At 28.6% G+C, this 19,692-nt stretch overlaps 11 protein-coding genes across 11 annotated transcripts; 6 read left to right on the top strand and 5 right to left on the bottom strand.

The window, feature by feature from the left end:
* Window positions 1–542: 542 nt before the first annotated feature.
* Window positions 543–1,190, top strand: BN7_4706 (uncharacterized protein; the record flags this gene model as incomplete). Its single annotated transcript, XM_011274705.1, has 1 exon — window positions 543–1,190. One exon carries the CDS (start codon window positions 543–545, stop codon window positions 1,188–1,190), a length of 648 nt encoding a protein of 215 aa, XP_011273007.1.
* A 661-nt stretch (window positions 1,191–1,851) lies between these two features.
* Window positions 1,852–3,483, top strand: NDI1 (NADH-ubiquinone reductase (H(+)-translocating) NDI1; the record flags this gene model as incomplete). The annotated part of the gene is made up of 1 exon (XM_011274704.1): window positions 1,852–3,483. One exon carries the CDS (start codon window positions 1,852–1,854, stop codon window positions 3,481–3,483), a length of 1,632 nt encoding a protein of 543 aa, XP_011273006.1.
* Window positions 3,484–3,967: 484 nt separating this feature from the next.
* INP54 (phosphoinositide 5-phosphatase INP54) lies at window positions 3,968–4,996 on the bottom strand (the record flags this gene model as incomplete). Its single annotated transcript, XM_011274703.1, has 1 exon — window positions 3,968–4,996. One exon carries the CDS (start codon window positions 4,994–4,996, stop codon window positions 3,968–3,970), a length of 1,029 nt encoding a protein of 342 aa, XP_011273005.1.
* Window positions 4,997–5,739: 743 nt separating this feature from the next.
* Window positions 5,740–7,209, bottom strand: PRP9 (SF3a splicing factor complex subunit PRP9; the record flags this gene model as incomplete). Its single annotated transcript, XM_011274702.1, has 1 exon — window positions 5,740–7,209. The coding sequence occupies one exon, from the start codon at window positions 7,207–7,209 to the stop codon at window positions 5,740–5,742; it is 1,470 nt and encodes a 489-aa protein (XP_011273004.1).
* A 234-nt stretch (window positions 7,210–7,443) lies between these two features.
* On the top strand, window positions 7,444–8,151 carry TRP1 (phosphoribosylanthranilate isomerase TRP1; the record flags this gene model as incomplete). The annotated part of the gene is made up of 1 exon (XM_011274701.1): window positions 7,444–8,151. The coding sequence occupies one exon, from the start codon at window positions 7,444–7,446 to the stop codon at window positions 8,149–8,151; it is 708 nt and encodes a 235-aa protein (XP_011273003.1).
* Window positions 8,152–8,208: 57 nt separating this feature from the next.
* Window positions 8,209–9,075, bottom strand: IPP1 (inorganic diphosphatase IPP1; the record flags this gene model as incomplete). The annotated part of the gene is made up of 1 exon (XM_011274700.1): window positions 8,209–9,075. The coding sequence occupies one exon, from the start codon at window positions 9,073–9,075 to the stop codon at window positions 8,209–8,211; it is 867 nt and encodes a 288-aa protein (XP_011273002.1).
* Window positions 9,076–9,846: 771 nt separating this feature from the next.
* BN7_4700 (Mg-dependent acid phosphatase) lies at window positions 9,847–11,959 on the top strand (the record flags this gene model as incomplete). Its single annotated transcript, XM_011274699.1, has 2 exons — window positions 9,847–10,128; window positions 10,853–11,959. The coding sequence occupies 2 exons, from the start codon at window positions 9,847–9,849 to the stop codon at window positions 11,957–11,959; spliced, it is 1,389 nt and encodes a 462-aa protein (XP_011273001.1).
* A 352-nt stretch (window positions 11,960–12,311) lies between these two features.
* On the bottom strand, window positions 12,312–12,722 carry ERV14 (cornichon family protein; the record flags this gene model as incomplete). Its single annotated transcript, XM_011274698.1, has 1 exon — window positions 12,312–12,722. The coding sequence occupies one exon, from the start codon at window positions 12,720–12,722 to the stop codon at window positions 12,312–12,314; it is 411 nt and encodes a 136-aa protein (XP_011273000.1).
* A 301-nt stretch (window positions 12,723–13,023) lies between these two features.
* Window positions 13,024–16,548, bottom strand: ULS1 (translocase ULS1; the record flags this gene model as incomplete). The annotated part of the gene is made up of 1 exon (XM_011274697.1): window positions 13,024–16,548. The coding sequence occupies one exon, from the start codon at window positions 16,546–16,548 to the stop codon at window positions 13,024–13,026; it is 3,525 nt and encodes a 1,174-aa protein (XP_011272999.1).
* A 413-nt stretch (window positions 16,549–16,961) lies between these two features.
* Window positions 16,962–18,002, top strand: BN7_4697 (uncharacterized protein; the record flags this gene model as incomplete). The annotated part of the gene is made up of 1 exon (XM_011274696.1): window positions 16,962–18,002. The coding sequence occupies one exon, from the start codon at window positions 16,962–16,964 to the stop codon at window positions 18,000–18,002; it is 1,041 nt and encodes a 346-aa protein (XP_011272998.1).
* A 436-nt stretch (window positions 18,003–18,438) lies between these two features.
* On the top strand, window positions 18,439–19,482 carry BN7_4696 (L-threonine 3-dehydrogenase; the record flags this gene model as incomplete). Its single annotated transcript, XM_011274695.1, has 1 exon — window positions 18,439–19,482. The coding sequence occupies one exon, from the start codon at window positions 18,439–18,441 to the stop codon at window positions 19,480–19,482; it is 1,044 nt and encodes a 347-aa protein (XP_011272997.1).
* Between the last annotated feature and the right edge of the window lie 210 nt (window positions 19,483–19,692).

The following is a 19,692-nucleotide window of genomic DNA, read 5'->3' as shown; positions in this document are numbered from 1 at the left end:
TTATATTAGTTATATATCTAATAGTTGATTATCATGCACATGTTTCAAACAGTCTTCTGATCAACCATTAAACCGTTAAGATATAAATTACTTTATTAAGAGGCGACTCGCGAGTATTACTTTATTAAAAATAGTTTTCATTTGTTTATTCGCTTAATTGTTTTATTATTCGTTAATTTAATTTAAAATATTAAACACATGGTTAAATTAGTCTCTGATTATAAGCGATTATACAGGGTCTATTAGTCCCAGGGGTCATAAAAATCACTCGGTAGTCCCAGGAACTTGATACCGATTTCCGAGTTACCCATATAAATTATGAATTCTAGTCTTTTTTCTTTTGATCAGTCCCAATAACTAGTAGACTAGTAGACCCTTAAGTTGTTGATGTTTTCCATTAATTTAAAAGAATAAGCACGTTTTATATGACAAGATTTTAAAAGATGTTTTGTATATAAGAGTTGAAGGATATCTCTCTAATCAAAAGATGATATACCTAGTAGTACTACAACTACATTAGTATCACAAAATTATAATACACCATGTCCAAACAAGATGAAGAACAATTATTTAGAAGAAATTCTGAATTTGAAATGGAATCAGCTTTAGAATTGAAAAATGAAGAATTAAATCAATATAAATTAAAATTAATAACCAAGACCAATTTAAACAATATATCACCAAACAAGATATTAGAAAATCAACATCATATGAATATTGAAAATAAAATATTAAATATATTTATTGGGTTATTTACCTTGTTTGTTATATGTCAATATACTTTATTAAGTTTGATAAATATTGAAGATACAGATTTATATTTCACAATGAGTGTTTTAAGTTTTATAATGATTACCATGGGTAAATTGATAACATATTTTGGATTAATAAATTTTATAAGAAGATGTTATATTGGTGTTAAAATTTTCCAAACAAATGTTCAAACAAATATTTTGTTTAAATTGATTAATTATCAATTTATTGGTTTTTTCCAAACTTGTGGATTAACTATAGGTATAATATCAATTAATATGATGTTGCAACATGTATTAATTAATCATCAAGAGTTATATAGTAATGATGTTATTGTTGATATAACACAAGTTGTTGATTATGTGTTGTATGGGGTGTTGATTGTTGGAGGTGTTGTTAGTATATTGTATAGAAGTGTTAGACTGATGACGAGATAACAACACTAATTAATATATAGATAGTATAGATAGTATGGATTATGACATTATGTAAGGTGTACTTAACCCCATGATACTCCAGAAAGGGACGTATTGAGTCAGGAGTCATTAAACAAAGATAACAGAATAGTAATCATTTAAAGGAAACATACGGTACTCTTTGATCCGTGATTACCATGGTCCATGATTACTTTCAACTTCAATTCTTAATTATTCTTTAAACAGGATCCACTTTACCGGACACCAACATATTTAATTTCAACAGGAATCCGAATATTAAGCGTAGAATTATATGAAAACCACGGTGGGAAACAGGAGAAAAAGGGTAATAACAATGGAATGATATAGAGATAATATAAACAATATACAATCATAAAATAACCAATTAATTCCTATTAAAACCACCATTTAAAATCACCTTTTCAGCCTTTCAATCCCACATTTTTTGCGTTGTTAAAACCGATTTTAAAATCACTAAAAATTTACCGCCAAAAAAAAAAAAAAGAATTTAAAAAATCCACCAATAAAACAAAAATTAAAAAACTGCGAAAAAAGAAAAAGAAAAAAATCAAAACATTTATAAATATCGGAATTTCTTCAACAAAATACAAACCATTGTAAGAGTTACTATTTGGACATATCATCAATTCAATATTCCACAATGTTAAACAGAAGTGTTGTTAGAGGCCTTAAAGCCAGAGCCAATGTCAACACATTCAACTCCATTAGATCCTCTTCTCTCGCTGCATCAAGATCTTTAAATTTACCAATCAATAGATCAATAACTCACACGACAAATTTAAATGCTGCTGCTTTAAATCAATCAAATTCAAAAGTTAATTCAGGTTCTGCTTCTTTCCATAAAGCTCCAAAAATCATTTCAAACCATACCGATAGACCTTCAATTGTTATCTTGGGTTCTGGTTGGGGTGCTATTTCATTTTTAAAACATATCGATTCAACAAGATATAACGTTATTATTATTTCTCCAAGAAATTATTTCCTTTTCACTCCTTTATTACCTTCATGTCCAGTTGGTACTGTTGATGAAAAATCAATTATGGAACCAGTTGTTTCATTTGCTAATAAGAAAAAGGGAGATGTTACTTATTATGAAGCTGAAGCTACAGATATTAATCCAAATGATAAAACTGTTACAATTAAATCTTTTTCAAATATGAATTCAACAATTACTACAAATGAAGGTGTTGGTTTAAACATTGGTTTAGAAGCTAATGAAATTGCTCAAATTAAATATGATTATTTAGTTACTGCTGTTGGTGCTGAACCAAATACTTTTGGTATTCCAGGTGTTGAAACTCATGGTTGTTTCTTGAAAGAAATTTCTGATTCAAGAAAAATTAGACATAAATTCATTGAAGCTGTAGAAAGAGCTAATTTATTACCAAAAGATGATCCTGAAAGAAAAAGATTATTAACTTTAGTTGTTGTTGGTGGTGGTCCAACTGGTGTTGAAACTGCTGGTGAATTACAAGATTATATTGATCAAGATTTGAAAACTTTTATGCCAAATATTGTTGATGAAGTTCAAATTGTCTTGATTGAAGCTTTACCAGTTGTTTTAAATATGTTTGAAAAAAAATTAACTTCATATGCTGAAAAAGTCTTGAAAGAAACTTCAATTGATTTGAAAACAAGAACTGCTGTTTCAAAAGTTGAAGATGAATATTTAATTGCTAAAACCAAGAATGAAGATGGTTCAGTTGAAGAAACTAAAATCCCATATGGTGTTTTAGTTTGGGCTACTGGTAATAAACCAAGACCTTTAATCACCAACTTATTTAAAAAAATCCCAGAACAAAATCATGCAAACCGTGGGTTAATTGTTAATGAAAATTTATTAGTTGAAGGTACAAATTCTATTTTCGCTATTGGTGATAATGCTTTTGCTAAATTACCACCAACTGCTCAAGTTGCTCATCAAGAAGCTGAATATTTATGTAAAGTTTTCTCCAAAATTGCTAAAACTCCAGGTTTCCATGAAAAATTATCAACTACATCAGAAAAAGTTGATTTATTATTCCAAGAACATGGTATTAAACCATTCAAATATATTCATTTAGGTGCTTTAGCTTATTTAGGTGCTGAAAAAGCTATTGCTAATATTACTTATGGTTCAAGATCATTCTATTCAGGTGGTGGTATCTTCACCTTCTTTGTTTGGAGAGTCTTGTACGTTTCAATGATTTTATCTGTTAGATCAAGATTTAAAGTTATTGCTGATTGGTTAAAAATTTCATTCTTTGGTAGAGATGCTTTTAAAGAATTATAGATTAATTCGTTGAAAAGTAAACTTATAAGAAACAATATATCCAATCATAGAAAAAAAAAAGGAAGAACAAAATGTTTTGATTTGTTAATTAATTAATATCCAGATCAATAGTTTTTTTTTTCTTTATTAATGTCAGTCATTTATTAATGTGTTATAATACGAATTGTGTTTAAAATTTTATTTTATTAGATATTCAATAGTCATGTATTTAGAATTTATTTAAAGAGAATTGTAGATTATAATAGAATATTATCAAACTAAAACTCTTATTTTTGATCATTTAATCATGTTTAAATTGTGGGTTAAATGGAGTCCGAATAACTAAACACCGATTAACATAACTACAAAAGTAAGAAACTAAAAGTACAAATATTTATAAATTTCTATTGATCAACAACCGTTTCATAAGGCTGAATGGAAAAGAGTAAACTAAATATACAAATCATAAAAGATATTATAACGTCATAAAGGTTTAATGGAATATTTAAAACAACCAAAAAATAAATGCCAAAATTAAACATATCAATACAAAATACCCCCACGGTGTACCAACAAGTGTTAAAGTTGAACCAATAATTAAATCTCCTAAAATCATTAAAAAATTATTCAATTTACTTAATGAAGTTGATTTTAAATAAATATCTGAATTTATTAAATAACCTCTTGAATCAATAATATCTTTTGGTAAAATTTTTGGTAATGATATATTTAAATAAACAGGTTTATGATCTGAAGTCTTGAACGAAGGTATTGAATCATATATTGGTTTATCAGCCTGTTCTTCATCTTCATGTTTCAAGTACAGGATCCGATCACACCATGAACTTATTCTTTTAGTATTATAATCATCACTACCAATATGAAACTTATAAGTTGGTTCAAAATTTAAATCTTCTTCAATAAACCCTGGAAATGCTTCACCATCATTAATTTGTTTTGATAATTCATCACCATATATAGCTTTCCTATAATTTAAATCACCCATAAAATAAGTATGAACCCCAGGTTTTAAAACACTCCAATCATCATTAAATTCAATATTTTTTAAAATTTTCCAAGAATCTTGATTTCTTCTTTCAACTTGTCCTTCATTTGCACTTAAATGTGCAACAACAAATGTGTATTCTTGATCCAAATAATTAAATCTTAAACCAATCCCACCTTTTAAACTTGAATATAAAATCCCACATGAGGTAAAACCTTTCTTTAAATTTAAAATTCTTGTTGGGTTTAAACTCATTAAAATCATTCCAATACCACCCATATGATGTATTTCAACAGTATGTATTAAATTATCACCATATTTTTGTACAAGAACATTATGAATATGATCATTTATACGTAATAATTCTTCATTAACTTTATGTGGAATTGTTGATTCTAATATTGGTACTAATTCTTGGAATCCAAATATTAATAAATTTGGTGGAGTTGAAGGTAAAATTGGGTTTAAATCTTGGAATTTTGATTGTGGTACTTTAGCACAATTGAATGTGAAGAGGAATAGTGACATTGAATGGATTGTTCTATATAATTGTAGAGATATTTGGCTCTTTTTTGGTATCTCTTTTGATGAGTATTATTTAATTTGTTGTTTATATTTCATGTAAGATATATAAATTCGCGATTTTTTTATATAAATTGACAATTTGAAATTTGTACTTCGAAGTTTTGTAAATATTAATCATTAATCACTGATGTCAAACTCCCCGTGAGTTTGAAATACCTTGCTGTCCAGCTTGTAATTAATCTCGGCATATGAGAGAGACTCATTTTTTTGGGTTGTTCCAACGTAACCCTTATCACCTAGTACTTTGACCTAGTACTTGAAGTATTTTTTGTCAGATAGTATAAAAAATCATGTGTTGGTATTTCATATTGTGATGTTGTGATTTTAGATATCATTGGACCCACATAATACTCAATAAACATGAGTTTAATAAATGATAGACGTTTATTCATCACTGCATTCATTTTCACATGGAAATTTAATTCATAAGATGATCAGTTTTGGATTTAAATGTTTAATTGATTTTTCCAATGATTTAGTATTACAATATTAATGTAGAGAATTTAGACTAATTTGAAGTCTTGATATTTCGATATTCTTCTCGTACATGACATTCTTATATTAGTTCATCTATTGACCAATAAATATTCCATCAGATTTGAAATATCATGAGATTTACAATTGAATGAAAATAAATATAAATTAAATAGCATTGATTATATAGTTGATTCTATGTATTATTTTCACTATATCAATCCTTGTTTCTTCAAATCATTATAAACTTTTTCACTCATAACATTCCCATCTTCATCTTCAACTTCAACAGCATTTTCCTTTTCACCTTCTTCTTTTCTTTTATCTTTTTTCAATCCATTCCACAAATTTCTTGCTTCTTCAATACTTATAATATCTTTAAAAATATTTGAAGGTTCAATACCTAAACATTTTAATCCATGAATATGTCTTGGTTCTAAAAAATGTTTTTCAAATGCCTTACGACCTTGATATGTATAATCACCACAAATTTCACAATTATATTTTTTACCTAATCCATGTAATTTCCATAACCAATATGGTATAGGTTGTCCATCAAATCCAATTGGTAAATTTAATGGATTATAAACTCCATTATTAAAATCTTGATTTTCCTCATCATTTGAATCCCCATTTTCTTCATCATCATCAGATGAAGATAATTCTTCATCTTTTTCTAATTGTGATAATTCTATTATTCTTTCACGTTCTGTTAATGCTTTTCTTCTTTCTGTATTTAATTTTGTATCTTGAATCTTGGTTTGTAAAGGCTCAACAAGTTTTTGTATTTGAAATTCATAATATTCATAATTTTTCTTTGAAGAACTTGGATTTGATTGATTTTGATCTTCTGTTAACGATGATTTCTTTTTTTCAACATTTTTTAAATGTTTTTTACCATTTAAATGACCATCATAAACAGTTTTTTTAGCAAATTCCCTTTCACAATACTCACAATATAATTCATTTGATTGATTTTTATCATTCCATTCATTATCAATATTTGTTATTAATTCATCAATTTTATATAATGGTAATGATTTTTTAATAAAATTTATTAAATAATTTGATAAATTTTGTAGATATTTTAAATAATCATCATTTTTTTTAGTGATTTTCTCAAATTTTGTAAACTCTCCTAAAAATTTAACATAACTTATTGTAGGATCTCCAATCAAATTTAACCATTTTTCATAAAATTCAAATAAATCTAAATATTTACCAAAATATTCTTCACCTGAAAACATTAAACCTAATTCTAAATCGGATGAAAATTCACTTAGGATATTTATTTTAGAAGTTTTCAAACCATATATCGAATTCAAAGGTTTAACAATATTTGAATCATTCTGGTTTTTCAAATTTTGATAAATTTCATCAAATTTAATTAATTCTAATGTTGGATCTTTTAATGATTGAATTTCTTGATTTCTTGATTCAGCATCATTTAAGCTTTGTTGTAAATTTGATTTTTGTTTTTTATATTGATCAATAAATCTATTAATTTCATGTTGTTGTAATAAAACTTCTCTAAATGATCTCTTCTTCTTATTATTTAAATTTGAATTTAAATCTTCATTAAACTTTGGATATAACTCCGGATTTCTTTGAATTCTTGATGAAATCTCTTGTTCCAAAAAATGTAATTCTTCCAATGCACTTCTCTCCTGTTCCAATGACATTCTAAGACCAATCTAAACAACTATTTCTATTCTAAAAACTATAAATCTTCCAGAAGTTGTGTATCTACTTTATTTAATATTTACTTTTTTAAAAAATCTATGAGAGTTTATTGAACAGACGTAAATTGACAGTACATTCGCGAATTTTTTGTAGTATACGTATAAATTATTTAATACTCATCAACTGATTTCAATTGCTCAAGTAGAAACCAACAAGAACAAAAGCTTTAAATCATGGTTTTAGTCAAGATTTGTGGTATTAAAGACGTGGAAAGTGCACAAGTTGCATTGGATGCCGGTGCTAATTTGATAGGGATGATTCTTGTTCCTGGTAAAAAACGTACTATTGATCATGGTATTGCTAAAGAAATTACACAATTAGTTAAATCTAAAAGATTTCCAATAACTTCAAATGAATTTTATAGATCATTTGGTGGTCGTGGTGATTCACCTAAATGGTTCGAGGAGGTTTCTAAAGAATTAAAAGAAAAAGGTCCTTTCAGTGTTGGAGTTTTCAAAGATCAAAGTATTGAAGAAATTAATAAATTAATTGATGAATTAGATTTAGATTTTGTTCAATTACATGGTAAAGAAAATCATGATGATTATATTCCAAATTTAAAAGTTCCTACAATTGCAAGATTTATACCTGATGAAGATAATGTATTAGATAGTTTAAAACCAAATAAACAAATTTTATCATTATTTGATAGTGAAGCTGGTGGTGAAGGTATTAAATTAAATTGGGAAAATTTAAGTAAATGGGCTAATGAAAATAATGCAAAATATATTCTTGCAGGTGGATTAACACCTGAAAATGTCAGTGAAGCTATAAAATTAAATGGTGTTATTGGTGTTGATGTTTCAGGTGGTGTTGAAACTGATGGTGTAAAAGATCATTCCAAAATTATAAAATTTATACAAAATACAAGAAGTTTATAAGATAAAATAAGATAACTTTGTTTATTCAACTATTTAATATCATAGATGACTTTGTAGTTAAGCAGAAGCACCAGAAATGAAGAACCATTTATCAATTGATTTATCAATTGGAGCATCTCTTAAATCTTCACCACCAGCTGGGACTTCTTTAGCAGCAGCTTCTTCATATGAAGCAACGTTTGGTAAAGCAGTTGAAGTTAATGAGATTTCATCTGGTTGAGTTTTACCTTGGATTAAGTTTTCCCAAGCTTCATTTGTTTCTCTAATAACTTCTTCAGCATATTTTTTATTTTTAGCTTCACCAGAGAAAGCAAATTGATTTTCTGGTTTTCCATCAGGAATTTTATAAACTCTGAACCATTCATTAGTAGCTCTTAATAAACCTGGTAAATGACGTTCAACATCTTCAATATCGTTTAATTTTGGAGCTAATGGATCATTAATATCAATAACAATAACTTTCCAATCAGTTTCACCTTCATCTAATAAAGCCATGACACCTAAAACTTTAACTTGTTTGACTTGACCAGTGTAACCGACAGCTTCACCAATTTCACAAACATCTAAAGGATCGTTATCACCTTTAGCTTTAGTTTCTGGATGAGATTGGTTTGGATCTTCCCAAGTTTGAGGGAAAGCACCATAATTATGAATATAACCATGATGAGGGAAAACATTTCTAACAAATCTTAATTTACCCTTTTTAGTATCTTGAATAATTGGGTTTAATTTTTGTTCTTTTGAAATTTCTAATTTAGCATTTGACCATCTTGGAATTTCAACAACAAAATTTAAGATTTTTTTTGATTCATCAGCATATAATGGGATATCATGGAATGGAGAGATTGGTTTACCATCTTGTTCAACGTAGACTTTGTAGTCTAAGGTGTTTTTAGCACCGATTTGTCTGGCAGTGTAGACCATTTTGCAATTGAGTATGAATTGAGTATTGGTGACTTCCAAATCAATGTGTGTTTTAAAGGTAGAAAAGAAGGAAATTTTGTTGAATTTGTTTTTGTCGACGAAGTTCCAACGTGAACAATTTGAGCACATTCGCCACAGAAATTACTTCTTTGGGAAACGGTGGCTCATTTCACGTGAAACACTAGCCACTGGATTACTGGATTAGGTAATATTCAAGCTCAATGTGGCTAGTGAGATAATCTGGATCTTTTAAAATGATGAATATTGAATTCAATGTAAAAGCAACGTATTTATTGTTTAGAGTTATCAACATGTCGTATCCTAAAGTTGTTGTGTTTGACTTGGACTATACACTCTGGCGTGAGTACCAGACCTTTTTTTCTAGAAGTTTTGGGAGGATTCACTAACAAATATAACATAGCTGTGGGTATTAATTATATAGGTTGAATGGAAAATTATAATACTAACAAAAGTGGAAAGTGCTGGTGTGATACTCATATTTCACCTCCAATCAAGTCAAGAAATAATGATACTATAGTGGATAAGTGAGTAGTGTTGTATTGTTCAATCATACTGAGTATGACTAACTTTAAGAAAGATATGGATTCACTTTATCTTTTTATAAAGATGTTGCAGATATAATCGAAGAATTAAAACAAAACAATGTTTATATTGTTGCTGCTAGTAGGACTTCAGCTCCAGGTAAGTATTACTTTCAATAATTTTCAGAGATTGGCCTATTAACACACATATATAGCATTGGCTAGAAAGATGTTGAAATCATTACATTTAAATGGTCAACCAGCAATAAATTATTTTGATGATTTACAATTTGGTACAGGTTCTAAAAAAGGTCATATTAGATCTGCAATGAAAAATTTACCAGATGAAATAGAATTGAAACATGTTGTGCTATTTGATGATGAATTAAGAAATAAAGATGTTGAAACTATTGGAGTTCAATTTGCTCATATATTTGATGAAGATCGTGGTTTAACAAAACAAATTTTTCAAAATGCATTGAAGAAATATAATGATAGATTGCCTACAGATGTATAAAAGATAAGTATTAGAATATATTTAGATAGATTGAATTGTCATTAAGTGTATATTATATTATATTATATTATATTGTATTATATTATATTGATTTTGCTAATGAAATCAAATTTTCTCTTGTAGCATCTTCAGGAACTGTTATTTTATTCTAAAGAGTATTGTTAGTAAAGTACAATATACAATGAATTACCAGTATCATAAACTCACTTTTAATAACCATTCTTTCAATTCTTCATCATTTAAATCTTCAAAAACTGGTTTTTCTTCAGTTTCTTGTTCTGTTAAATGTGGAAATGTCTTGAGCACCAAATAAGCACCACCAACCACTGCAACTGCTGCTAACCCGATAAAAGAATACTTTCTGTTGAATTTGACCATCGTTACCTTTGTGAATTATGGGATATCGAATCTTTCAAAAGAGAAGAAGAAATTGATCTTTTAATTTATTTACTGAAAAGTGCTTAGATAAGGGAAATAATTGAAAAATTCGTGGTTTAACTTTCCTAAAACGCGTCGGTATTAAATTTATTTGATTGTTTACATTAAACTCTCCAATCTCCAATATTGTTAAATTCATTTATGACATTTGTGTATATTAAAGAAGTGTGATGGATCGTGAAGAGAGAAGAGAAATACGGAAAAGAGGAGCTGCGTGAGTTTTAGTGGATCTAGTTTTTTTCAAGCCTTTATACTAACATTATGGGTCAGTTCACGTCAGTTAACAACAGGAAATGATATTGTCATCAAGACTCCCAAGACAAGAAGATCAAGTTCCCATTCAACACAGAAATCGCATAAGGCATCAAGAGCTGCTGTTACTCCCAAGTGGGTACCCGTATCTCAGGATTCTGGTGCTTTGATTACTGAAGAATTATCTTTAGCTAATAGTCCTATAACTCCAAGGGAATCTATTCAAAAAACCAAAAAAATCAAACAAAGGAAACCTGTTACACCGAAGCAAAATATTATTGAAGAATATGAACCAAGAATAAGCCAGAATGTATCGAAGAATTTGAATGTAAAGACAAAATCACAATCAAAACCAAAACCAAAGTTGAAGAAAGTTGTAGATAAGCAAGATTCTAAATTAAAACCCAAACCAAAACCAAAGACCAAAACAAAACCAATCAAAAAAGAACCAATACTCAAACCTCAAAAATCCAAGACAAAAGTTTTTGATCGGGCTTCAAATTATAATGAAGAAATTGAAGATGAAGATGAAGATGAAGATTTTTATGAAAATTATGAAAATCGTTTCCAAGCAAATTTACCAAATGATGAATCTCAAGATGAAGATCTAGATGATACTTATTCACTTGGTTCCAAAGAAATCAAAATATCAAGATTACCAACTTCAACGGCAAGACTAACATCATTAGATCTTGTATTACAAAGTTTAAATGAATCATTAGAAAATGAAACTGAATCTCATTTTAAAAATTTTCAAAATTTGAATAAATCATATTTTAATAAAACTTTAGATTTAAATTTAACAAATAATAATCATATTAATAAATTAAAAGATATTAAATTTGAAAAACAACAATTAAGAAAAGATTTATTTGATACAAGACAAGAAATTAATGAAAATTTAAGAAATTTAGAAAAAATTAGATTAAAATATAATCAAACAAAACAAAAAATTAAAACAAAGAAAAAAATTAATGATTCTTTAAATAATTTACCAAATAAAGATTCTTTAAATACTAATGATTCAATTTTAATAAAATTGAACAACTTAAATAACATAATTGATCCAAATTATGGACTTTTGGAAAAATTAAAACAATTGAATTCAAAATTTTATGAAGTTGAAGAATCTTAATATATATATAAATATATATAACATAAGTTTAATGAATAATGATTAATTGATATCTACGTATTATACTCGTAATTATGCACCATTCCTTAACTACAAACAACAATAAAACATACTAAAAAACCTCTTGATTTGATACATCATTATATTATACAATGCGAATACTTCATATATATGTTGATCCCTTGAATTTACTTATCAACACAATTTGTATTAAAATTTGATCCAAATATTTTAACCTTCTTTCATCATTTATCACCACCACCACCACCACATTCACCAAATGTTCTTATCTTTAAAGATCATTGATTTCAATCTTTTTCTTGAAAATTTAAAATTACCAAAATTGAAAAATCTAATCTTCAGCAATTAAAGCCATAATCATTCTATACAGATAGAAGAAGAATAAGAACAAATAGAAACCTAATTTAACAAATGATTCCTTTTTATGTTTACTTAAAGTTCTGAAAATTTCAGTAGCATCTAATAAATAAGTCTTGTTTAAAACTTTATTAGCATTGAATGCTAATAATGGAGCATTAAGTAAAAACACAAACCAGTAACCATTGACCAAGAATAAAGCAGTTAAAAATGCATGTAAACCAGCTTCTGGAATAATGTAGACATTTAATTTGTTACATAATTCAACAGGATTAATGTAATCACATTCTAAATCTGAATACATGATTGTGAAGAAAACTTGGAAAAACAATCCAACAGCATTCAAGATGACTGAAAGAATAAATAAAATAGATTCACCACTCATTTTAATATTAAGTTAATTTGATTAATAATTGAATAAGCTTAAAATGTTAAATCCCTTTGATTTAATTTTGAAATTTATCACTTTGATTTTTTTGCTGTTCACGAAAAAAAGACGACCATTGAAAAAATTCGCGGAAATTGTGGATAAATTTCTACATTCTAGATTACCCGATTAGGTAATAATGTTGTACAACAAAATATAATTTAAATACTAAAATTCCAAATATATAAAACTAAACAAAAACTTATACATAAATAATACAAAACCATTAAAAAACAATTCAAATAATATCAAATAAAACTTAACGTGGACGGTCATTAAGGGCAAAAAGATACATGATTTCATTACGACTTAAACCACCAGCACTCTTCATACCTTGTTCATCTAATGCACCTTCAACTAATTCTTTCTTTTGTTTTTGTAATTCCATAATACGATCTTCTACTGTACCTTTTGTTAATAATCTATAAACTTTAACATTCTTCTCTTGCCCAATTCTATGAGCTCTATCTTGTGCTTGTTCTTCAACATATGGATTCCAAAATGGATCCATTATAATAACATGATTTGCACAAGTTAATGTTAAACCCACATTACCAGCTTTTAAAGAAATCAATAATAATCTTTTATCTGCCATCTTATAAAAATCTTTAATAACATCATTTCTTTCATCAGCTTTCATTGAACCATCATAACGTAATGAGTTAATTTGTCTATCTTGTAAAAATTTCTCAAAAACATCAAATAATGTAGTAAATTGTGAAAACAAAATAATTTTTTCATCTGGTTTTTCCTTCAATATTTTTTCAATTAATTCTAAAGCTCTTTTGAATTTTGGTGATATTCCTAATTTCTTAATTTCATCTTGAATTTCATCATTAACTTTTGCTAAATCCTTTTTAGCTTTCTCTTGCATAATGGATATAACTGATTTACTCAGTTTCTTATTGACAACATCATTAAACATCTTGAAAGTGAAAATACCATTTTCTTTAATTTCCATTCTACACTGAGTACAACTTGCCAATTTGACACCTTGTTTTTCACCAGTTTGAAATTTTTCAAAAAAATCACCAACACATTCTTTACATAACCCATGACCACAAGGATGAAACATGGTCCATTCTTCATCTGGTGGTGTATCTAGACAAATTGAACATGTGAAACGACCACCATTTTCTTCATCATCACTATTAGTACCACCTTGTTCTTGATTATTAATTCTTCTAATAACTTCTGGTTTTAATGATTTACAGAAATCAAACATCATTTCCCATGTAGCACTTGCCTTCAGATTACCATCTTGGTCATACACAATACCTTGTTTCCTTTCACCAATACGAACTAATTCAGAATGTAAACAAGCTTGACGTAATCTAAGTAATAATGTTAAGATTGAACTGTAATTACCTTTAGCAAAACCTTTACTTGAATTCATTAATCTTTCAACTTCAACTTGGGATTTACCTTCCAAATGACGATAGAATTCAGATTCATCATGATCAGATTCAATAATAACTTCATCATAAATAACTTCTTTTGGTGGTAGTTTCAAAATTGGTTCACCATCAACTTTAGAATCTTTAGTACGACGTAATAAAATAGCTTTAATCATGATTCTTAATTTTTTCATAGATCTTTCTCTATCCATTTCATCATAATTCCCATTTTTACTTTTCAATGGAATTGAAATATCAGATCTAAATTTATCTTCAAAACAATATGGTCTAATATTTAAAAATCTAATTAATGGGAAAATTTCTTCAAAATTATTTTGCATTGGTGTACCTGTTAAACACCATCTATTCTTAGATTTTAATAACCAACAGGCAATTGAATTTTTAGCTAATTTGTTTTTAATCCAATGTGCTTCATCTAAGATAACACGATGGAAAACTGAATCTTGACAGAAAAATGGACTCCAGTAAGTTCCTTTTTCATTTTCTTTTTTAGTATTAATTCTTGGTAAACCCATTTCTTTAATTTCATAACCTTTTATGTGCTTTTTCATTTCAGAAGCTAAAGTTTGATATGAAATTAAAACTGCATCATATTTACCTAATTGTTGAAAATTTGTGAATCTTTTACCATTCGAACTTGGATGATAAACCATAACTGAAAAATCTGCAGATTCTTTAATTTTAGTATTAATTTCTGATTCCCATTGACGCATCATAGCAACTGGACAAACAATCAAATTCGTTTTACTCATTTCATCTTCAGAACGACGACTTAACATTATAGAAATAGCTTGAACAGTCTTACCAAGACCCATAGCATCAGCTAAAATACCACCCTTTTTCTTTGGATCATCCTCGTTCATTTCTAACCAATGAAGACCCATTCTTTGATGTTTCATTAAGTTAACAGTCAACGACTCTGGGGTATTTGATTCACCATCGATATCTTCTTCAATAGTTTTAAAAGATTCCAAGAATGATCTTAAATCATCAGCATTTTCAGTATATAAATTTGGACGATTATTATTATAGATACCACCATCATCTTCACTATCATCGCCAAAGGTTCCATGAGGATTGAAACGATTATTTCTATTAGCAAACATATGATAAGGTAATTCATCATCTTCACCATCTTCATCTTCACTATCTATTTGTAAGAAATGGCGTTGATTTTGATTTTGGTGCAAATTTTGCAGCATATCACCAAAGACACCACCTGGGAGATTAGCTAAAGCTGCATTACCGCCAAATTGATTTTGCTGTTGGATACGTTGTTGTTGTTGCTGTTGTTCCATATCTTTTTTGATTTTATTCAAATGTGTAACTAATTGTGGTTTAACGGTATTTGTAAAGTTTAATAAGTTTCTTGTATCATCTTTAACTTTCTTCTCAAGTAGTTTTGATTTTTGAACATCTTTTGAAATAATCTCTGATAACTCTTTTCTTGATTTTACTAGATCAACATACTGTGGAATTGTTTTGGATACACCAGATTTTTCTAATCTTTCAAGTGATTCAATAACACGTTTCATCAGTTCAGTATGACTGTGTTTTTCCTTTTCATGTGAATTTTCTTGTGATTTACTGTCATTCAACTTTAATTTAAATTCATATTCCTTCTTTGTAACATCTTCAACACTTTTGAAAGGAATATTATTCCATTTAACAATTTTTTGTTGAACTGGAGTAGGTCTTCGCATGGTCAACTGTTGCTGTTGTTGTAGTAGTTGCTGCTGCTGTTGGTTCTGTTGTTGTCTCGCGAGTATTTGTTGCCTCTGTTGATCCAGTTGTTGTTGAACTCTTTGTTGAGCTGTCAGTGACTGTGTGTTGCTTCTTAAATTGAACTTTTCAATTAAAAATTGCCTAGTTGACTCAGCAATATATGGAGCGCTCAACTTCTGCATTCTTTGTTCATGTGTTAAGGTATGGAAATCTGCTAGTATTGAAGAGAAATCATTCGGAGCATTTGTAGTAGATTGTGGAGTTGGACGATATGGATTATTATTCTGTATAGGACCTGCAGTAGCTTTATCTTTAGGCTTTACCAGTGACATCTGTGGACTATTTGAACGATTCCCTGATAATCCAACCAAACGTGAAGGTCCACCAGGAGTGCTAGTAGCAGCGACAGCAGCACCATTTATATTTCCATCACTCGAGCTTGTACCAGGTCTAGACAAATCCCTAAAACCAGTAATCATCACATCGTCTTCATCACTACTGTCCTGGGTATCACTCAGAATCTCTTCGAAATCGTCTTCTTCATTAGTCAAGTCTATAACAGCTTCATCTGGAATATTTGGTTTGAACCTTTTAGCAGCACTAGTACCATCAGACAGTGGTAATGAATCTAACGTACTCATTTTTGACGCTTATGTACACTCTTCAAATCAGATCACAGCAAGTATGGTTCCCTTGAAAATCCTAAAGTGTATCTCTATCGCTTTTGAGCAGCCGCTGTGTCTTTGAAGTGTTTTCTTCTTTCGATTAAATTGGTGATTTTTATCTTTTTTGATTGTTTGAGTAACCGCATTTTTGTTTTTTTTGATGGCGTTTATTTTTTTTTTACGCGTACTTTTCGTGACTTACATAATTTCAAGCGCGCCGATTATGTAAGTGAATAAGAAACCGAATAACACCGAATAACACCGAATAGATAATAAACTTTTCCACTTATTTGCTTTGTGTTTATTAATCAATAAAAAGTATATAAACGCATGGAAAGTTGCTAATATTGATAGAAGTTGATATCTTTTGTTTCAATAAGCATATCAAAATGTCAATCAACTACAAACAAGTCACATATACCAGTGGTAATCCATTAGAACTAAAAAACAAAACATTCAACATCAAAAATTTGAAATCAGATGAGATTTTAGTTAGAGTCAGTCATGCTGCTTTGAATCCAATCGATTTATTACTTTATCATTCATCATCATATTTCTTCTATAAGCGTGGCTATAAAGGTATTGGCCGTGATTTTTCAGGTACTGTTGAAGAAGTTGGTTCCAAAATCACTGATTATGTTAAAGGTGATGAAATTTCCGGTCTTTTCGAACCAATTTATACAAGTCAAGGTACTGTTACACAATATTTAATTATGAAACCATCAGAATCTTCAATTGGTAAAATACCAAAAAATTTGTCATTAGCTGAATCTGCTTCATTTCCTTTGGTATTATCAACTGCTTACAATACAATAAGATCTTTCCATAAACCAAAAGAGCGATCAAGAGTTTTAGTTATTGGAGGTGCTACATCAGTTGGTAATTATGTAATTCAATTGCTAAAAAACTACTCAAAAGCTAAAAGTATTGTTAGTATAAATTCTGGCTCAACTGCCAAACATGTTAAAAATCTTGGTGCTGATATTATTGTTGATTATCGTACAGAAGATGTTGCAAAATCAGTTAAATCAATTGTTGAAAATGATTTCCAAGGTGAAAAGTTTGATTTAATTATTGATTGTGTTGGTAGTGGTGATTTATTCCCTATTATTGACGATGTATTGAAACCAAAAAGTACAGAATCTGGGTTTGTTACGATTGTTGGTGATCAAATTGCAGATTATAATCAATCATTATTTAGTTTTTTCAGATGGGGGTTGATTAAAAAGATGATTCCATTTTTAAGAAACTATAACTATGGATTTGTATCAACTTCACAGGATTATTATCCTTTAGCTAGGGAATTATTTGAAAAGGGTCAATTGAAAACCTATATTGATTCTGTTTATGAATTGGATGATTATAAAGAAGCTTTTGAAAAACTTTCAACTCATAAAGCTAAAGGTAAGATTTTAGTGAAGTCAAGCTAGGGGAAATAATGATTTCACACTTAAAGACTTTAATTTGTTTGTTAAATTTATCCACAGACGTATATATATATATAGTAGTTTTAATTTTAATATTTGATTTTTGATTTCAATAATTGATTCAATCATGTAATTCTCAAGACTTGGTCGACCAGCTAGCTATAGTATTTGATCATTTGATCACCACAATATAGTTGTAATTCTCTATTGAGTATATATCAGAGCCTGATCTATCAAATAATCTAAACTTCACTCGCTTATAATTTAATTACATGTCAGTTTACTCAAAAATCAAGATCTATTAATTCTCGTAAAAATTTCCGGCGATCGAATTTTTTTTTTCATGGTGTCAAATTTCAGCTGTAATAATTAACTCCCTACTTAAAAGTGAAGACATAAACAAATAGATCTATATAATAACCATAACTACAAGATCAAAATGTCTGTGGTCAACTTCAAAAGAGTCAATTATTTTAATGGTAAGCCATTGGAAATCAAGGATGTCAAATTAGACACCGCAAATTTGAAAGATGATGAAATTTTAGTTAAAATTAGCCATGCTGCTTTAAATCCAGTTGATTTAATCTTACACCATTCTTCATGGGCTTTTTTCTGGAAAACAAATGTTAAAGGTATTGGTCGTGATTATTCAGGTGTCGTGGAACAAGTTGGCTCTAAAATCACAGAGTTTGTTGTTGGTGATCAAGTCTCAGGTCTTTTTGAACCAATTTATACCGAACAAGGTACAGTTTCACAATATTTAATTGTTAAACCATCAGAATCTCCATCTGGAAAAATCCCAAAGAGTTTGACTTTAGCTGAAGCTGCATCATTCCCATTAGTCTTTGCAACTGCTTATAGCACTGTTAGATCATTCCATAAACCAACTGAGAGTTCAAGAGTTCTAGTCATTGGTGGTGCCACAGCTGTTGGTTACTATACCATTCAATTATTAAAAAATTATTATCAAGTCAAGAGTATTGTCAGTATCAACTCATCATCATCTGAACCTTTAGTCAAAGAAATTGGTGCTGATCTTGTTGTTGATTATGCTAAAGGTAATGTTGGTCAAGCTGTTAAATCAATTGTTGATAATGAATACCAAGGTGAAAAATTCGATTTAATCATCGATTGTGTCGGTAGTAGTGATATTTTCCCAGTTGTCAATGATGTTCTGAAACCAAAAACCACTGAATCTGGTTTTGTTACTATTGTTGGTGATAAAATTGCTGATTATAATCAATCTATGTTCAAATTTTTTTCTTGGTCGCTTATTTCTAAATTAATTCCATATTTTAGAACATATAATTATGGATTTGTTACAACTTGTTCAGATTTCTATCCATTAGCTACAAAATTATTTGATGAAGGTAAATTGAAAACATACATTGATTCAGAATTCGAATTAGAAGACTATACAGTTGCTTTCAAGAAATTAGCCACCCATAAAGCCAGAGGTAAGGTTTTAATCAAACCAAATTAATCAGTTAATAGGAAACAAAACATAATACAAACATTCTAAAAACTATTTTACACGCACTTGGTAATTCACAGACGGTATCCATAATCAAACTTTTTTACCAGATATTAATATTAAAAATTTCCAGCTTAATACTAGACGTCGAATTAAATTTTTTTTTTATTGTTAGATTTCGGTCTAATATAAAGATCATTTAATTATATTGGAGAATTA

This window comes from Wickerhamomyces ciferrii, contig 00180 (genome assembly GCF_000313485.1).
Source record: "Wickerhamomyces ciferrii WGS project CAIF00000000 data, strain NRRL Y-1031 F-60-10, contig 00180, whole genome shotgun sequence".
NCBI lineage: Eukaryota > Fungi > Ascomycota > Saccharomycetes > Phaffomycetales > Wickerhamomycetaceae > Hansenula > Hansenula ciferrii.
This window is presented reverse-complemented; position numbering and strand designations above follow the sequence as displayed.